Source organism: Plutella xylostella, chromosome 5 (genome assembly GCF_932276165.1).
Source record: "Plutella xylostella chromosome 5, ilPluXylo3.1, whole genome shotgun sequence".
Lineage (NCBI taxonomy): Eukaryota > Metazoa > Arthropoda > Insecta > Lepidoptera > Plutellidae > Plutella > Plutella xylostella.
In genome coordinates, this window is record NC_063985.1 from 3648853 (window position 1) to 3669794 (window position 20942).

General features: G+C 39.0%; 2 protein-coding genes across 7 annotated transcripts in view; both read left to right on the plus strand.

The window, feature by feature from the left end:
• The first annotated feature begins 404 nt into the window (after positions 1-404).
• LOC105397612 (voltage-dependent calcium channel subunit alpha-2/delta-3) lies at positions 405-18260 on the plus strand. 2 transcript variants are annotated; one of them, XM_038112688.2, is made up of 19 exons: positions 405-969; positions 1332-1413; positions 6150-6260; positions 6364-6634; positions 6808-7331; positions 8833-9052; positions 11053-11189; positions 11596-11634; positions 12061-12207; positions 12285-12359; positions 12865-13046; positions 13541-13744; positions 14358-14521; positions 14802-15078; positions 15272-15569; positions 15870-16106; positions 16634-16745; positions 17213-17625; positions 18090-18260. In XM_038112688.2, exons 1-19 carry the CDS (start codon positions 878-880, stop codon positions 18180-18182), a joined length of 3678 nt encoding a protein of 1225 aa, XP_037968616.2. In that variant the 5' UTR covers positions 405-877; the 3' UTR covers positions 18183-18260. The 2 variants fall into 2 exon arrangements, with proteins under 2 accessions (XP_037968616.2, XP_048489324.1); XM_048633367.1 differs by having other exon boundaries at positions 17243-17625.
• Positions 18261-18871: 611 nt separating this feature from the next.
• The window catches only part of LOC105397600 (voltage-dependent calcium channel subunit alpha-2/delta-3), a 35194-nt gene continuing 33123 nt past the window's right edge, over positions 18872-20942 (plus strand). For 4 of the 5 annotated variants that reach the window (XM_048633088.1, XM_048633091.1, XM_048633089.1 and 1 more), the window contains exons 1-4: positions 18872-19213; positions 19355-19436; positions 19853-20037; positions 20686-20876. In XM_048633088.1, coding sequence (XP_048489045.1) covers positions 19119-19213; positions 19355-19436; positions 19853-20037; positions 20686-20876 — 553 coding nt within the window. In that variant the 5' untranslated portion in view covers positions 18872-19118. The remainder of the gene's footprint in view (positions 19214-19354; positions 19437-19852; positions 20038-20685; positions 20877-20942) is intronic. The other variant, XM_048633090.1, reaches the window with a different exon arrangement.

Genomic DNA, 20942 nt, shown 5'->3' on the forward strand with positions numbered 1-20942 from the left:
TTAAACTTTTAGTTAAGTTAATGTACTTACATCTACAAGCGATGTAATGAGATGACATCATCGCGTACATCAACTATAAAAAAATATGTAAGTATGTAATTAAATTGGACCATGTTTCGATAACAAGTTTGAAAACGGTTTCATGAGCCGTAAATTTTAATGAGGTTCCAGAAAAGCTCCTAACAACTTTTTATCGCGCCAACTTGGGAACTGCGAGCTTTTAAAGCACTTGTTTATACAGAAGGCACGGTGAGCGAGTGTGTGTATAACGGGAGTGTGAATTTTTCAGTGCGGCAGTCCGGTGTGGATGCGCCGAGCTTTTCCGACCCACATCGAGTTCGCTCGATGTGCCGCCGCCCGCCCGGCCGCCCGGCCGCCCTCGCCCCGCGCCCGCCCCGCCGCCGCCCGCCCGGAATAGACGCAGCACGTGCGTCCCGCGCGACACACGTCGCTCGCGGCCCCGCTCGCCGCGCCGGAACAACCGAAACTACGACAAACAAGAATAAACTTAACTATAAGCAACCGCGTTGTGAATTAACTCACATTAGAGCCACAATAATAAGTGTTTAGCCTCATATTTGTAGAGAACTATTTATAAGTTTTGTTGACATCAGCGGATAGTTACTATAACCGCAGCGCTATCGTAGTGGCCTTGTTATTTATCTCTTACGGCAGCGAGCTTTCAGTTTCGTACAGTGCTTAAAGTTTTGGATGTACTTCGTATGTATCGGAAGTTTTGGTGTTAGATAGAAAGTTTACGGTTGACAATTAGCCTTAAATTTGCACAAGAAATTTAGTGTAACGATGTGCCTTAAGTTTTATTAGTGTATGTGTTGTCTCGCTTGCTCTTTTGGAGTGTCGTGTGCGTGCGAGCGAGATGCGCGGCTGTGTGTGGGCGTGCGTGGTGGCGCTGGCGCTGCTGCCGGCTGCGCGCGCGCACTCGCAGGCCACCGCCGACAACCTGCTCATGTAAGACACACAACATGTCTAAATTCAACAATACTAATCTGTTAATCACCCAATCACAGCGAGGAATATGTACAATTATGCATGTTAACTTTGTAAAAGAATTAAATATAGACCTGACCTAAAAATTTCGAGTTACATTCTGTAACAAGAACTCGCTAACATCGTGAATTCATTACGGTATTGCTCTAATTTAGAAAACATTACTTACACTGTCTGTAGAGGTACACTTCAGTACAGGGATTTATACTCGTATCACAGTCATACCCGAAACCGCAGAGGTATGTGCCGCAAGAATGAAACGTTCTCATGCGTATCAAATGCCTGAAATCTCGGAATTTCCTGTAAATTGTGTGTTGTTTCAGTGTGAAGAAATGGGCGCAGACTATCGGTGAGGAGTTGTGGGGACTTAGTGAGTCGCTCACTAAATCCGATGAGATTAGGATAGTAAGTATAATACCAATACGTATATTTTTTCTTCAAAGTTTCTTTAATTAAAGAATTTTGCCCGTCATAAAAGACAATTTTGAGAACCATTTGCCCTTTCTAGTGTAGGGAATATTTGCGGATTATGTTTTTTGGATAATCAGAAGATAAATTAATTCTAATCTAGGAATTATCTTGATTAAATGACTGTTAAAATTGAACAGTATATGTACCATCAGCACCTTAGTATACCAATAATATAACGTTGAAGTATGAAATTCACCACAATACATTACGTGCTGAATTTTAGACCACTATGGCTATGGTAGAATTTCAGTCAAAATTAATAATAAATTAAGTACCTATTATTTTCATCATGTAAATTTATGATTCAAGATATAAAATATATGTTTATCTTATCCAAATCACAACATTTCTTTAACATTATTTCTATTAAGTGTATGGATCTGACCCGGGGGAATATTTCATACTTCAATGAAATATTCATATAGACCGGAGAGTGGATAAAAGCACGAACAAAACTGAAATGAATATGCAGTGGAATTTAAAAGGTTATGAATGAAGAGCTATGAACTATTTTAGTAAATATTATTATTTGTATACCATTTGAATTCCATGGAATAAATATTCCTATACAGGTACAGTAAGAAACTAGCTAACCGTATACTCGCTATGCCAAAAATTTACTAGTACACGAATTACAGTCCATATTATGTAAAGTTTTTGAATCGTAAAGAAGGTAAAATTTTAATAGAAAGTGATGAATTTAGGGTGTTCATCGTATGTAAATCTAACAGAATTTTATAAAATTGCTGTTCGGTCCTCGAGTTTGTAATTTGTTACAATGTGGAAGTACCTGCCCGAAGCACTCACGAAACAGCCATTACTGAAACAAGTTTAAAAGAGATTTTCTAATGCTTCTTTTCTCAAGCAAATACTTATTTATACTTCATTCCCCAAAAGAGTTGCAAAATATTTGCTAAAATACTACATACTTTTTAAGACTCGAAAAGTGAATTTCGACAAACCGTTATTCGACAAGGTTCTACATCGACAGCATGAAACTCAGATACGTCTTATTTTCGACAAAGCATAACTTCGAAATACCTGAATTCCGATACTACTGAACTACGGCAAAGCCTTTATTCGACATGACTAAACTAGGAAACGACGCGAGTTCGACGTCATTTTTGTTAGACAACAACGCTAGTCCGAAATGTGTCAATTCCGACGTATTGTACTCAGACGTGCTGCACTCCGACATTACTTTACATCGACTTTACACATATAAGACACGATGCTACTTCGTAATTTTTCTGCTTCGACATTCGACTTCAATTTGTTTTTTTTTAAAGGTGGTATTGTTTTATATTTCGTATTAGCTATCATATGGGGGGAGCAGCATTACATACTTATCATCATCAAAAAATTAATGATCGTCCGTACAAAGTTTGTTGGTCATGTGGCTTTTAATAATGGGAAGTTATTTTTTTCTATTTATATTATATTATTATAGGAACTACGTAAATAATTAATAAATATTATTATACTTTAATTATATGTTTGTACCTAATCCTACCTTAGTCTTATAAAAGTTAATCTAACTACAATAAAACTACCTATAAAAAAAGTTTTCAATGCTCTTACATATTTTGAATGTGGGTACTTTGAAAAATCTTTCACAATCTAAGTCGCATTCATTCTGTTTTCAGTGATCAGTGTGTTTACTGACTAACAAAGAATAATACGTGTTTAGCTTGTTTATATCACGAAAAATTATAATAATGTCGTTATGTACTATTATTAAATCGCGAAATGGAAAAGAACAGTTAGTAGTGGATGGTTTCATTTACTGTATAAATAAAAATCGTGACGATGTTTATTACTGGCATTGTATTGAAAAGTGCAACAATAAATGTGACGTATGGCTGAAGACTATCAAACACGGAAATGAGCACCATGTGGCCAGTAAAACTATCAGAAGCCATTCCCACATGCCACAACCGGAACTGGTCCAGGTGAGAAAACTACACAATGACCTAAAGCATAACGCTGTTTCCTGTGGAGATAGACCCTCACAAATTATACAAAGATGCAATTATGCTATTCCATCTACAAGTGCCCCATTCATGCCAAACAAAGCCGCGATGCAATCTATGATTCACCGAGCCAGAAACAAAGATGTTCCTAAACTACCTGCCACACTTGAGGAATTGGTTATACCCGAAGAGTACCAAACGTTGAATGACAAACAATTTTTGATTGCTCATTACAATTTTAAGGGAGATACTGTGATTGTTTTTGGAACAAAAGAGAAATTTAAAATTACTTTTTGAAGCAGATTTTTGGCTTATGGATGGCACATTTAGATGCAGTCCTGAACTTGTTTACCAGCTTTATACAATTCATGCCATCGTGGGGAAAAAAGACGCAGCTCATCAAATTTTACCATTAGTGTACGGATTGCTGTCAAGCAAGAGTGAACACTGCTATTATATTTTATTTGAGCTATCGAAAAGTTACACTTATAATAGCATTGGCCTAAAATTGAAACCAAAAATAATCATTACGGATTTTGAAAAAGCCGCTATTAACGCTTGCAATCTTAGTTTTCCGCAAAGCCAACACAAGTGTTGTTTTTTTCATTTTGTTCAAATTGTATGGCAACGTATTGAAAGAGCAGGTTTATCAGAAAGGTACAGCCAAGACAGCCGGTTTGCTCACAAACTAAGACACATCACAGCTTTGGCATATTTGCCACCCAACGAAATCCCAGATGCATATCAGCAGATAAAAGAAAATGTACTTCCAAAATCTGCCGATGCTTTTTGTGAGAAGTTTGAAAAAGATTTTGTGACTGGAACACGCCAATGTGTCTCAAAAGCAAGCCATTCAAAAGTTTTTATTCGAAACCTTCCACCCAGGTTTCCACCTGAAATGTGGTCCATCTCTGACTCAATAGCATGTAATGTTCCCACAACCCAAAATGCTTGCGAAAGCTGGCATTCCAGATGGAACACGCTCCTAAATAGAAAGAAAATGAATATTTTTAAAACTATTACAGAGCTAAAGAAAGAACAAAGAAACACAGAAAATGAAATATCTCGCATTACAGCTCAAATACAAAAACCGAGTTACTTCCGACAAAAAAAACACGATGACAGATTAAAAAACCATTTGGCAATGAAGGAAACAATGGAAACAATTGACTTTTTAGAAGGAATTGCATACATTATGTACATCAAAAAGAAATAGGTTACAATTTATAGTGCAGTTGTTTCATTGACTGACTTTTTTGTTATATTGATTTCTTTAAGAATGAATGCGATGCATTTTGATTGACACGTTTATGTATTATGCACTTTATAATGTATGATATTTTTTCTTTAGTTGACAGAGATTTTGTCTCCTTATTCTGTTGTTTTTTATTTATTTATTCGTTGTTATATTTATACTTATAAATAGTGAAATAAGAAATTAAACAAAAAAACATGATGACATGATTACTGTTATGTATATTTACATTGTATATTTTGATCACTTAACAGACATTTGTCCCCGTTGTTGTTGTTTCATGTTGTTTTTGTAATTGAGCAGAGATTTTGTAGTTTTGTTTGTAGGTTTTTGATGTTGTGATACTTGTGATATTAATAATTATACATTTTTTTTTTATAAGTAATAAGAGTGGTTACATTTTTAGAATCACTTAACTAATTTTAGATAAGTTAGTTAGTTAAGTTAACTAATATATGTATAATAAAGTGTTTTTTTTGTGTTCACTTGACAAAGATTTTGTGTTCGTTTTATGTTGCTATTTATTGATTTTTTTTTCTTGATGCATTTTATTACTTTATCACGTATACTGCTCATATAAGTAGGTACCTCTATTAAATTAGGATACCCAAGTATATTATACTTAATAAAAAATGTGCTTCTATAATACAAGTTATTATTAATTTCATATTTTTAACTTACCCTATCTAATCATATTTTGGCACAAACACGCAAAGACGGAATGAACGAGCTTAGGACTTTAGGACAGGGTATCCATATCTACATGCCATACTTACGCAATTCATATTGATGTGCACTATTGATGCCTAACAATTCGTGAAAATGCATATGTGTAGGTTGGCAACTTTATTATTTTATAAAATTTTAGCCTTTCTGTCGAATGTCGAAGCAGAGTAATTTCAAAGTAGTATCGTGTCTTATATGTGTAAAGTCGATGTAAAGTAATGTCGGAGTGCAGCACGTCTGAGTACAATACGTCGGAATTGACACATTTCGGACCAGCATTGTTGTCTAACAAAAATGACGTCGAACTCGCGTCGTTTCCTAGTTTAGTCATGTCGAATAAAGGCTTAGTCGGAGTTCAGTAGTATCGGAATTCAGGTATTTCGAAGTTATGCTTTGTCGAAAATAAGACGTATCTGAGTTTCATGCTGTCGATGTAGAACCTTGTCGAATAACGGTTTGTCGAAATTCACTTTTCGAGTCACTTTTTAAATTAAGTTCTGGAATACGAAATTTATTTTATTGTAAAGAAAACAGTTGAATGTTGGGGATTAAACAAATTTTTGTTTTATGAATATCGTTGGAGATTAACGCGAAAATGGGTGAAATAAGGATTAGGCCCTGCAGTGGGGTGATATAAGCTGAAATAGAAGAAGAAACGTAGATTTAAGTAAGTTCATAAGCAAATTATAAAGTTGTAATGGTTACTTTTTGCGCAGAAATACAAACAAATGAACGCGAGCGTCAAGAAAAAAGACGGGAAGCAAATTCTAGAGTCTTCACTGAAATCCGTGAGCGCTATGCTGACGAGGAAAATCAATGCAGTCAAAGTAAGTACTCATAATCTCAAGTAGACGCTAAGCCGCTGACTTGGCAGCAAGTCTGCATAACTTACGTCGCTCGCAAACTATTCACGAAGCGTCTCATTTTCAGTGCATCCACGCTGTGGCCACGGAGTTGGCGAAGCAGCACAACTACTCGGAGATCAGGGATCCTGACTTCGACTTCGACTATTGTTCGGCGAAGTATTCGACGTTCATCACGGAGAACGGCGAAGAGCTGCCAATTAATGATCCGCCGAAGTTCGCCATCAATAATACTCACTACAATACGGTGCACCTCGAGAAAGACTCTCACTTCTACAACATCAGTGTCAATACCACCACCAGCTGCGTGCACGTGCCCACTAATATTTATTATAGAGGTATTTATAGATTATTGATTAAAACTATTTGTGTTCTTCATGTCAATAGGAGTTCGTGTAGAGCAAGCTTTATAAGTTGGGATGAGTCAAGCAAGAATGTTGAGTTGAATATGGAGTTACGTGATAAAATGTATGCACTTTAATTGGATTTTATGAGCTTTACTCGTTTTCAGAGCGAGATGCCCTAAACGCAATATTATGGACCAAAGGTCTCAACGAGATATTCACTCGGAACTACGAGTCGGACCCGTCTCTCTCGTGGCAATACTTCGGCAGTTCTCACGGCATCATGCGGTTCTATCCGGCCATGCCGTGGAACATGCGCGAGACCGACACCTACGACTGCCGCGTGAAGTCCTGGTACATTGAGGCCGCCACCTGCTCCAAAGACGTCATCATCCTCTTCGACGTCTCAGGGTCAATGACCGGGTTCAAGAACTATGTCGCCAGAAGGACCCTCCGCTCTTTGCTCGACACGTTGTCCAATAACGACTATGTGAATGTGTACTCCTTCAAGAAAGAAACGAAGGAGGTGGTAGCTTGTTTCGTGGACCTGGTGCAGGCCACGCCGGAGAATCTGGAGTCCATCAAGAACACTCTAGAGCCGGACGAGGAGACCGGCGTGCACAAGGACAAGCTGGAGGGCTACGCTAACTTGACTATAGCTTACATTACAGCTTTCAAAAAGTTGAAGGAAGTAAGTATCCCTCTAGCATTTGTTCAAACGCTCTTAAAAAAAATAAAAAAATATATGTGGGGACATCTTCACACACGGCCATCCGACCCCAAGCTAGGCAGATCCTGAGTTATGGGTATCGGACAGCTGATATATCTACACAAATACATAGATAGATACATATTAAATATAAATATTGACACCCAAGACCCGAGTACAAATATTTGTCTTTAAACAAATATCTGCCCCAGCCGGGAATCGAACCCGGGACCTTCGGCATAGCAGTCAGGGCCACTGACCACTACGCCATTCGACCGTCAGCTTTGTTTTTCAGCTTCTGCCTTACACTTTAAAACACCCTTTGTATTTTATATTTACACTCACGAGCAATGAAAAACTTCCACCTATCATTGCCGTCCCATATGTCACTGGACTTGTTAGGTTTATTTAACCCGCCAGTGGTGACGTATATGTCTGTGAGACCGGGTGGTTCGAAAAAGTCGAATAACTTTCTCACTAGCCATCGATTTTTGTTGTGATTTCGGGTAGCTGCCTCATTTCCCATCCCCCATCGTCAGTCCACCCTGCGACGGTGACTCGTGCGCAGGTTTCGGAGTTTTGGCGCCAACCCGGTGTGTGAGACCGGGGTCACCGACTATGTAAGTCAAATTTAAGATGTTTTTTAAATTTTTCATACATTTTTTTTATTTTTCTTGATTGTATTTTTGTTTTGTGATTGTAAATTTCATGATTGAACTATTTTTAATAGATAGTTGTAGGTATTTATACAAATAAAAGTACTTAATAGATTTCAATAAGTTTTTACAGTAATATCAGCTAGTTTCAGCATGTCCTTGAAAATGACGACGGAGATAGCTGGACCTTCAAAAAATTGTCAATGTTATGAATGTGGATAGCGAAAATAACAGAATAATTTAATATATTTGTCACAAAATGTAAGATATATATGTGTTACGACCATGTAAGTGCCGTCTTGCAGAGACTGTTTGACTGTGGAGAAACAATGACTTTTAGTGTATTATTATTATTATTTTTTTGTTAGAAGTATATAAATTTTTGTTTTTTCTTATGAAGTTCGTAGTGTTATAAAACTATAAAAGGTGGACTTAGTTATAAAAAATTACATCATTGTTGTATTTTTTTAATTTTTAAGATGGTAGGTGAAAAATTATGTAAATCTTAAGTGTTCTAAGTACCATGGTAAAAGGACTAATAAACGAGCCGTGATTTATGATAATGCTTTGTTTTATTGTCAAACAAATACTTATCTTTAAAATTAAACTAATTTTAAGTAGCATGTGTAGTTAATTAAGTAAAAAAAATTAGTTTGAAAATCCCGGTGCGTGAGACCGGCGTCACCAACGATGTAAGTAAAATTCACGTCACCACTGGCGGGTTAAGCTGCGTTTGCAAGTTGCTCACTCGTTACAAGGCACGCTCTAAATTGCTAACTGACTACTAGGACCGCATGCATTAATCACCCTCATCTATTGCACCACAGAGAAGGTCCCACTGCAACGTGAGCAGCACACAGGGCTGCAACCAGCTGGTGATGGTAATCACGGACTACGTGCCCGGGAACCTCACCGAGGTGTTCGAGGAGCACAATCGGGAGACCGTGGGCAACAAGACGTACATACCGGTCCGGGTCTTCACGTACCTTATTGGGAAGGAGGTGACCAATGTGAGGGAGACTCAGTGGATGGCGTGCCTTAATCGAGGTACGTGATGAATTTTTAGTGTGTCGGTTACAAATAATTAGGAAGACAGTCGCTTAGACTGCCCAGGGTGCACGAATAATACACTCACGACCAATGAAAAAGTTCCAGTGATTCTAGTGACATTAGCACCAAATACTACTAGCTGCGATATCGACCAAAAACGTAAATGTTCCAATTTTAAATTAAATGTTTGAAAAATAAAAAATTGGGGTCGTTTCGTGTCGACCATAGAACAACGCGGACTCGGGTGTACCCTCGGGAAGCGTCATAGCGATCTTTCTTGATACAAAAAAGTCTGCCAATTTTTGCGGGGGGAAATTTTACCGTTTACCATGATTATGTCTCATGGGACATATCATTATGAGTTTTAATTCCCAGCAATAAGGGTTACGTGAAGTGACATTTAATAATGAACACAGTGTCTTCATTTTTCTTGCCAATGGATGTAACAATTATCGATAAGTGTTATCGATGAATTCAAGAACATGGGTTAGAAATACTAATTTCAAATTAATTACCTAGGTATAGTTAAATTTTATTAGCAATGATTAATAAAAGAAGTCACTCGCTTTTCGCTGTACATTTATACTCACGTGATAGGTCGCGAGCCGTATCGCCGTTTTTTAATGAGTACAATGCACTGAAGTTGTCGAGTAAGTGGGCAACCCGACGGTCAGATGCTTTCAAGCCGCCCCTTCGGGCGGCCTCTGACTAGGCTTAACGACTGCTGCCGAAGCAGCAACCGGGACCCACGGCTTAACTTCTGTCCGAAGCACGGAAGCGTCCAGAAAAGAACCATTTGAAATCGGTAACTCATGCTGTACCTACCAATGGCTGACCGTGTCAGTTGTTGCTTAACCTCAGTGATCAGTTACGATTACTGAAGCCAATTCGACTACGGACGCTTCCCAACTATGACCTTTTTTGTCGATTACATACCGGTACATCACTATTGCATTTTTTTCACATTGGTTGCTAAGAAACAGCTAATAACAATAAACCTTGACCAAATCTGATATCAAATCCGGAATCCGGATATTCTATGAATTAAAGCTGTCATTTTAGTATGTAAACAAATCATTTTCTATGAAACGAACGCTTTGCCAACTAGATTGAGTCTAGTGAAAATTGAGACTGCAACTAGTTTTTATAAATCGGTGGGCCTTTCTGGCCTACCACCCCGCCAGAGGGGAATGTCTGCCTATTTCGTCTCCAGACCATTCATACTCAATGGTGTCGACATTTTGTGAGTGGAATTTTTTCATTGCGCGTGAGTTTATATATGTAGGTACGTACATAGGTTACAGTAGATATTACAGTGAGGATCCTTTTGTACCCACCAGTTAGTTAAGACAGGTCGGTTTACAGTTAAATATTTGAGTTGTGTAAAGTTGAGCTTCGTGTGTAGTGAAACCGCTGTGACCCCGGTCCCCGACTCGTGTCACGCAATATTACTTGCCCGGGGGAATGGACTGTTTATGCAGTTTAAAAATTCTAACGGAGCTAGAAATTTATTCAGTTACAGCGTTTTTAAATTATGCCGCAAAGTTTATGGGTGTTTGCGGTTTATAACTTTTCGCATAATTTACGTAGGCAGCTTTAGGTAATGCCCAGGGCTTAAAACTAAAATGGTTTTATAAAATAATGTAAAAGTTTCAGCAACTAGACCGACCGAAAAGGTAGGAAGTTATCTAGTTCTAGGATTCCGTACGTGTAAAAAGCAAAAAACTCATAGGACCTCTTATTTGTCTGTCAGTATTATTTTATAAGACTGACTTGACTATTTCTTTATATAAAATTTACTGAAAGTGTCGTATGTAACGTGTAAGTTTGTAAGTTTCATCAAAATCGTGCTTCAAGTATTCGTAAGTTATGCGCGAATTCATCATAACTAATAGGGGTTTACGAGAGTTTTAATAGTTACCTAGAAATCTATGTAACATCTGTAGGTTATTTTAACTGCAATTTATACCATATTTATATTATAATGTCGTTTGTAGGCTACTTCGTGCACATCCACTCGGTGGAGGAGGTGCAGCAGCAGGTGCTCAAGTACATCAACGTCATCGCCAGACCCATGATCCTGGCGAATGAGGAGCCTCCGCCCACCTGGACGCACGCCAATATAGACCACACGGTACTGAGCACTGAGTTTGTTTTGTAACGACGGTGATATTGTTTTGTGTCCGGATACTTGAGTGAGTTGTGTACTCGTGTATTTGAACGAAGTTTACGGACAATTTGATAACATAAGGATGGTTTTTGTCGATGTAGGACACAGACAAATTGTTAGAGATCGATTTTGCTTTTATAGTCGCTTATACAGGCTGTTCCGTTAGTAAACTTCATGTAGGTAGGAGGTGATACAAATCGCAATTCTAAGAAGCTCATACTGAAAAGTGACAAACACAATTTGTATAAGAATTAAAGTTTTTAGAATGACGAGTTACGTTGATTAACTCTGAATGTATAAAATAACAACAACTGAAATATTACTTCATTGTATAATTATGTAAGAAATACTTAAATATTTTTATTTTCAGCGAACTATTACGTGGAACGTGAGTGGTGATGTGTGGAAGGTACGTTTCATCAAATTACATTATCAACCTTCCGTCAACAAACACTTAATTGATTAATTAAATTAATGAACGTCCACAACGTAACAAGAGGAAGTGTAAATTGATATAAAAGTAACGTAATGAAGATTTAAAAATAACAAGTCTCTCTCAACACCACTTTTTAATTAATAAACTTTTTTATATACTTAGTGCAAAATATTTTCCGGTATTATTTTTTTGCCTACGATGTTGAGCGTTTGGGGATTAGGGATGTAAATCAGCTTAGCAGTGGAAATAAATCTGGCTGATGAAAATTTCTGTTTTTAATAACCGCTAATTAAAAAGAAAGTGTAATATTTTTGTGGGTTGTGAAGTTTACGCAATAGTTAGGTGTTTATCGTTTTCGATGGTTAAGTATACTGGATTCTTCATATTTTGAATTTTCAGCCCGACGAAGATAAGCTAGTGACATCTGTGGCAATACCGGCTTTCGACATGAAATACAACGATTTGAATAACGACGCTATTCTGCTTGGGGTAGCCGGTACCGACGTTCCTATAGACAGTCTAGCCAAGCTAGCTCAGCCACATCAGGTAAGCACTAACCTTCTAAAATGACAAAGTTTAAACTTTATGTGCAAGGTGTTAAAAAATGTTTCGGTTTGTTTCAGCTCGGTGTTAATGGGTATTCGTTTATCGTGAGCAACAACGGCTACTTGCTTTTGCATCCACTCCTGATTGCTACGGTAATAGTTTTTGTCAATATTATTATGACTTTTTAAAAATATCAGTTACGTTCAGGTTTTGTGCGTATTTCTCACGTCCATTTAAAGCGTTCATCAGTTTGCAACTAGGTATGAGGCTCGGTTAGAAATCAACACTCACTCCAATAATTAGACTTTGAGGTCGGCTTTTTCGGCATTGTACGCAAAGGACGCATCGCATTCAGTACTCTTTATAAAGAAATTAACACAAGTGCGTCCACTTCATTGGCATTGCCGACGTCGTTTCTCCAAACATTCATGGCAATCCGTTTGAAGCGATACGTACGATACCGATAGATGTGGACGCTTATTACTTTTATAGACATTAAATAGAGAAGAAAACCAAGTCTAGCTTTGGAGAAAAAATGGCGACTGAACCAACCAATTAGAACTGGGGAATCGGGAACAGTTGCCTAAGGTGCCATTGTAAATAGCTTTTACTTTTTCTCCCCATTCAAAACTTTCTATTTACCCCCACCACCCCCAGATAAACGGCAGACTCCAAAAGAACTACAACAGCGTGGACTTCGTGGAGGTGGAGCAGGTGGACGACGGGAAGGGCCCGCGCGAGCTCGGGGACAAGATCACGCGGCTGCGGGAGAGCCTCGTCAACGGCACCGACGGCAACATGACCGCCGTGGAGGTGCTGTACCACTATGATAGCATGAGGTCAGTGGGTTCTAATGTAACATATACAGGGGGATTGCCAAGTCGATTTATTATTTTTTAAATGGTATCTTTACAATTGTTGTATTTTTGTTTCGGATAAGGCATTATATGGTTCAACCGACTAAAAATGCTTTCTTTTTTAATCCATTTTAAGGACATCGACTTATAAATCTGCCTGTATACACACGAGTCCATTTACAGTAATATTAAAAAGAAACAATAGTCGGATGCGATTAATTTATAGCTCTAAATTATTGCTCTTCGTAGCACAAGACTGAGAAGGTAGAGATGACCAGAACTTGGTATACTTACATAAATAGATGAACAAAATAATTCCCTTTACTATATATGTATATGTTAAATGAAAATATCGATATCATTAAAAGCACAACTGTATTATGTAACGTTTAATCCTCTTCATAGTTTATCTCCTAACTTTTATCGCGAGCAATAATAACGGAAAGATAACGCTAATCAATATGATTAACCCCCAGGAGGATCGCGCGCGTCAAACACGATTATTTCTTCAACAAGTTGAATGACACCCCGTTCTCCATGGGGATATCCCTGCCGAGGGGGTATGGGGATACTGAACTACTGCTGAAGGATAACCCCCTGGAAGCCAAACAGGGCATGGAGCTGATCGGAGTCAATGTCACCAGCTACTTCAATTACACTTTTAGGATTCATCCTGATTGGTAAGTTCAGAATTTATATACGTCTATCTTTACTTACTCATATTTTTCATAAAATTCTATTTTGTTTTTTAAGTTGATTAAAAAACGCGGATCCAAGTATACCGTGCATCCCCAATATCAAAACCAAATATTTTAATAAGTTTTAAAAAAAAACCTTGAAATATCACGTACTTGGTTCTTTTTATCCCGTGTTTACGACGTGTAAGCTTTTCTAACCGAAGCGAAGAAAAAATAATTGACTACGACGGCGTAGCAAGTCGGGGTCTGTTGCTACGCCGTAGCTCGTAGCGCCGTCGTATGCTTTTCATTACAGGCATTTTTCAACGAAATTAATTTGCACATATTTGATTATTTAGGCACCTTTGGCTGTTTATTATACTGTTTAGTTTGATTTGTGATGTACATGACAATGTTACTTCGACGGATTACCAATTCATACATATTGCACGTGTATCGTTCTTGTCAGGATCGAGAGTATTCATGTGACAAAAATTGTATCTAAAGTTCAAACCCGTATCATTATTGCCTGGGATTTCCGACCTCAAGTAAGGAAGTTATCCCTTTTGCGAAAGTTTATTTAGGATATCGTCAAACAAATAATATACTTTCGCAGGGTGTACTGTAAATACCACTATTTGGAGGGTCACGAGTCCAACAACGCTGAAATAGAAATGTGGAAGTTTTTAGCGAATATTTCCAAGAATGAAATTGATATCACCAAGAAGCAGTATAACGAGGACTACACTGAGAAGGCGAAGGAGAAATTTAATGTTGACAGTGAGTACTTACAGTGTATATTTTCGTTATTAATACCCTTCAAAGGAAAATCATTAGCGGATGTTGGTATACGGGATAAAATCTACAAGCCTTATTATTATTAAATCAGTGAGTTGGCTTTTCCTTACACAGATAATTTGAATAAATCTTCTTATTTTCTGATAAAGCCGAATTGCCGGAGCCTATTACTTTGAAAACAAAATCCGACACAACTTCGTACTTTTACTTTTATCCATCACACATTTTTTTTGTTGTTTCTAATATCACAATCACCCACCAGCACACTGCGGCAACACCAGCATAGGCAAAGACGATTACTACTGCAACGAAGACTTAGTCAAGCAACTGGTGTTCGACGCCAAGCTCACCGACCCCTACTTCCGAACTTGGAAGGCTCTGGACTTCGAGCGAGAGCTGGCCAAGAAGTATGACGTCAGCGTGCGGTTCATAGCCACCGCCAGCGGACTCACGAGATGGCACTATGTGAGGGAAGAGGACAGCGATAAGAATGAGATCGTGAGGGAGGATGGTACTAGAGAGAAGAAGTTTAAGGGAGAGTTAGTATGGTTTTTGGCGTTGTTTTGTTATTATACTTTATACAAACAGTGGTTACATTATATTGATGTAACCGCTCAGTGAAATCCACATTCACTTCAATTGTATTTAATCGACTTCTAAAAAGAGAAGAAGTGCTAAATTCTATTGAATTGCAAAAAACATATATCAAATTTAAATAACCATGCCTTTCAGAGTGTTCGGAGACAACCACAACTTCAACTCCATAGAGGAGACGTGGTACAAGGCGGCCGTCCTGCAACACATGATCAACAAGGAGTCCCTCGTGATCGCCACCCCCCTCCCCGTGCTCGATGACACCATACAAGACGAACCTTCCGTAGAGAACGAAGAGGGGGATATTACTATAACAGCGTCGTACGCGATCTTCTACAAAGACGGGAACTCCGAGACGCCGGCGTCGGTCGTCGGCTTTCAGTTCTCGTATCTGAACTTTATTTCGAGATTTTTGAGCATTACTAACAAGACTGAGGTAAGAATTCGTTATATATTTATAGCACACAGTTTAAGTTATTTAACTAATTAAGTATACTTAACAAAGAATATATTTTATACTTTTCTAAGAAACATAAATGTATTTACATCCAAAGCTACTAAGTAATGGCCCTGAATAATCTGAATCTCGCAAATATCTATCTAGGCCAGAAATCGAACCCCGATACTTCCACCTTTTACCAATTGCTTTGTAAACAATAAATTGACCGATAACGACTCATGAGTAAACCCTACTATGTTGTTAAAAGCACCGCTAACGGCAATTTATATCACACAGGGTCTCTCATGCGACGGCAAAGTATACGACTGCTACATAGTGGACAGCTCGGGCTACATAGTGCTCTCCCTGGAGAAGGCAGAGGTCGGCCAGTTCTTCGGAGTAGTCCAGCCGTATGTGATGCAGTCGTTCCTGGACACCGGCGTGTTCGAGCACGTGGAGGTGTTCAACTACCAGGCGCTGTGTCCAGTGTCCACGTTGAGCAAGGAACCTAGTCACGCGTGGTCAATGACCTCTGTAAGTAGTAATGGTATTTTTGTAGGGTTTGTTTGTTTACATCTGATAATTCCAGTATGGGTGGAAGCACCTCTGAAAATGATAATTTTAGTCAGGAAGGTTCTGTTACTCAGAAATACATATTACTATCACAAGTTCTATGACTGTCTCATTTTGCTTTTGATTTTTCTTTTGTATATCGATTTCGATCGCAGATTGCACTGCACATATACAAATTAAATTGAAAAAGATACCAACTCAAAATTGGTGCATATAAATCGAGATAATTTAATCATCAGCTTTTACTATACGCAGTTAGCTATGTATGCTAGCTATCTAATCAGCAGGTCGCAATTAATATTCTTCTCTAACGAACCTGCCAAAGTTTTTTAATCTATACGATGCTCAGCGTTTGATGAAGCTAATGAAATTCTTCAGCTTTACGGGGATCGTTAACACTTCATTTCCTCCAGCATTTAATTAAGTTACATTGAAGGTAAACGGATGAAGTTATACCTTGTACTTAAATATTAACTGTTATGTTTTAGCCTTTCAGTATCATCGGCAGTTTTATACGTTGGCTGCTTGTCGAGGCAGTTATAATGATGTCTAGTGTTTATGATCAAGGCACCAATGCATTTGTTATTGGAGAATATGATGGTGAGTTTAGCGAGTACATTTTTCTAGTGTAGCGTAATACGAGTATTATTATTATTAACATCTTAATTACAATTGATTATAGATTTTTTTGCAAAATAAAAAAGTAATTTATTTAGGCAGTAAAGAAATAATTCATTTTTAATGTAGAATATTTATTTGTTGTAATCATCACTATATAAATTATTCTTGGATTTACGTACTATAATTTAGCACAAATATGTGAGCAATTTGGCAACTGTATAGGCTGGTCGTAGAATGATGCAAAATTAATACCGTCGATCTCAGCAACTCGTGTATTGGCTTACCACTTCGTAGCACTCGGAAAGGCACCCCAAGCTTTGAATGACCACAGATAATAAACTTGTCACTGTTGTAGCACTAGCGATCGATGTCCACGCCTGGTACTGTAAGTAGAACCTAATACTTCTGCTTTGTCTAATCGCATGCATGCTTTGTGTCACTCGCAGACTACTATATCTTAAACACTGACAATGCAGAGGAAGACGTGAACAGTACGGCGACGCCTGCCGCAGAAAACGAGACCGTGTCCGCTAAAGAACCAGCTCCGTCGTTCTCGTGCGACCACCAGATCATCCTGTACATCCTGAACCAGCAGCACTTCGAGGACGAGATAGCGACATCTAGCGAGAACGTGGAGTGTCACCCGCCGTACTGGGCTTCGTACGTGACGAAGACTAACCTGTTGCTGGCGGTGGTGCGGAGGGTGGACGCGGCAGAGTTCGCGGAGTGCCCGGCGGCGCCCAGCACGCACCCGGTGCCCACCAGCAACTCCACCACCAGCTCCGACCCCTGCCACAAGCTGGACCTGGGCCGCCTGCACCGCCGCCGACTGGAGGGCTGCTTCACCTATCATGACGATGTAAGTTCATTTTTGTTTGTGTAGTTTTACTTACTATGTAAATTACTTATAAGTAGGTTCAATCATTTTTATAGGATCATTTGATGATTGCTGATTGATGACGTAGTAGGCTGTCTCAGGATTCGGATTTATTTTTCGCCAGCTACGTGGAAGCCAATAAAAGTCCACTGCTGAAGTTATACTTCATCACCCATCTCGTAACAGCTACCTGTATGATATCGTTGGTCTAGCGGACGGCTAGTCCGTTTTGCCTGCGTCCAGTCTCGACTAATCTCTGAAATTAGGCCTTATACTGAAAGAAAGAAAGCTGGCTTAAGCGTGTTACAGTGTTACCTGCGTCGATCTGTTAGTTCCATACTATTTCCGAACCAGCGCTGATAAGCACTTATCTTACGTAGGCCTTACACGATTACCGGTTGTTCTATGCTATTATTAGAACTCATTCATTTGTTTCCATTCCCCAGGAGGCCCGCATCACGGCGTGCGGGCTGGGCAGCCGGCAGCGAGCCAGCCTCGTCGTGCTGGCCCTCGCCGCCGCCGCCAGATTGTTCTACTAATGTGATTGAATACTAGTACTTACTACATACTTTATATTTATACCTTTGTTACTTTGACAGTAAACTTTGTTGCACCTAGTCTTGTGTATTTTTTTTCTGTAAGTTTATTCCTATACTCTATCCATTATATTATTGGTTTTTTGACATTCAAAACCCCATACATATTTGACGACTGCAAAGGAAAACCAACTTTACTTACCAGACATAAGGAAACGTCTAAAATACAATTACATAGTGGAAGCTCTATAGTTAATTCTTTTCATGACTTCAGCATTACATTGATATTCTGCAAGATGCAAAGTAGAAAATAAAATACATAAGCATTATGCAAATTTCCGCTGCAGTGAACACATACAAACTACTTATAGTGAACGTAGATTACTTCATGATATGATGGAAATTCAAGGTCAGCTGTCCGCACAGTGCCTAAATTCTGCTAATAAAAAATATAAAAATTGTTTAAGTATATTATGGCATGCCAAATATTAGTCCGAAATATAAATATACTTCAGTATATTAGAAAATCTAAATGTTCTCTTCATAGATCTACTTGCAATGCAATACTATGCATGCAAGAATGTTTACTACGTAGTTTAGTTATATCCCATCACAACTTCACACCAGTGACCTACAATTCGTTCAGCAGAATCAAGCCCGCGGTAGGTTGGCTTCAATCTTTCTATCTGTGGGTAATTTGTAGTGTCTCTCCGCGCATGCGCGAGGCCGGCGCGGCTGCGCGGTGGCTCGCTGGAACACGGGCGTTGCAGGCATATCCACACTTTACACAATATTACAGTATATTCTATCAAATTATACAATTTTAACAACCCTATTACCAAGTAAATAGTTAGGCAGTTCATATAATCATGAATAGGGGAAGCTTTTGAGTGAAAACAAGGATTGGAAGGTGAAAATTAAATTAGTGCCGAGTTTCTGATGTGCAAGCCCGCTGCGCTAGTTTTCCTGGTTCTCCTCTCGTGGGACTACGAATGTGCCAGCGCTCAATATGATGGCAAGATATCGCTTAACACGTAAGTACCATTACCATAAAGTTCATTTTTATTCTTCTTTAGAGGAAAGTAGGTCGGCAACTTGGCATAGTTTGTGCCTACTTGTTGTTAGGCACTTGTTTCGCAGTGCGAAGGCTAATGTCGTTTGTTTTGTTGGTGCAGGGTGCAGGGGTGGGCGGTCAAGCTCGGGACAGAGCTGTACCACTTCGGAGAATTCATCACCAGGAAGAAAGAGGTTCAAGATGTAGGTATCAGGGTTTATTAATGAAATTTACCTCAGTTGTTAATAATCTTCTTAGTGCATAGGTTAGTTAGCTAAGCTGAAAGCTAAAAAAGTGGTTCAGTATACCTACAGATCAACTTTTCAGAATATTCATGCACGTCATGAAACTTGATATTTTAATTGGTTCGTAATAAAAGTAAAGTGTATATATACCTACCGATGCGTTATAGTACTTACGGTTATCGCAGAGTTGCAGAAAATGACTAAGCTAATGTCCACCTTAAATGTATAGCTGCCTTGCTTTGACAGATAGACAGACGGACAGACATAGATTTAAATCCGACTTTAGCAATGTTCCTTTCTGCAACCCAGTGTAAGTTTAACAACATTAACAGCTGACTGTACTAACACCAACATTTTCTACCCCCTAATTCCAGAGCTTCAAATCAGCGCAGATCGAGTCCCGAGACGGGGAGAAGCTGGTGCAGAGCATGTCCGACGACATCCGCGCCATGATGGAGCTCAAGATCAGCGCCGTGAAGCGCATCGTGGAGGCCGCCGAGAACATGGCCTTCGACAAGCAGAACGAGCCCGTGCCCGACGACTTCCAGTTCTATAACAGGTGTGTTTTAACCCGTCACATCCTGAGAAATTAGATACAATTAAAAATCTATTGTGTCTGGTTTACCAATGGATAACCGGCCCATAAAGTTAGGGAAATAGCGAACTTCGGGTTCTGTGAGGGTATGTATAAAGTATGCGAACCAATAAAGGACCGTAGTAATGTATTGGTAAAGAAACAGACAGAAATCGCATTTAAATGTTAACTTAATATCAGAAGTACCTATTTATGAAAATGTGACTGTAGTACATTATTCTTAAATTCTTATACGTTTTCTTATAGTTGAAACTAATAAAGATGTGTTATGACTTTTGAGTTTTAACGTGTCTGTTTGTGGCATTAGTGCATTGTAAAAGCCAGACGGCGCGGCGCGGTGTAATAAATCAGATGAATTGTATAAATATTTCCGGGCAGCTTTGTTATTCGAAAAACAACCTGACCGACACTGCCAACCTGTGTGGTTACCACCACCGAACGAACTTAGCAATTAATAATCCTCGAATCGCCCGATTATCAAATCTGACGTAGGTAACTTTATGAATCTGACAGAGGTTTGACGACGAGCGACGCGCTTATGGATTGTTAATGTGTCAGTGGTGGTACGGTAACAGTTATTGCTTAGAAATGTTTATTCGTATTTTTTCACAGTAAAGAGATGGACGAGCCGTACGACGACGGTTCCTCCACCACGACCGTGGAGCCGGACTTCAACCTGGAGAACTGGATCCTGCGCCCCTCCACCAAGAGCGCGCACACCGCGCCCAACGCGCACTTCTCTGACATACCCGTGAACACCAACTTTAGCTCCGTGCACGTGCCGAGCAATGTGTATGCTTGGGGTTAGTATTGTTTTTATGATTAGTCTGTAATCATCCTCTGCTGTACATATAAGAAGCTCCATAACG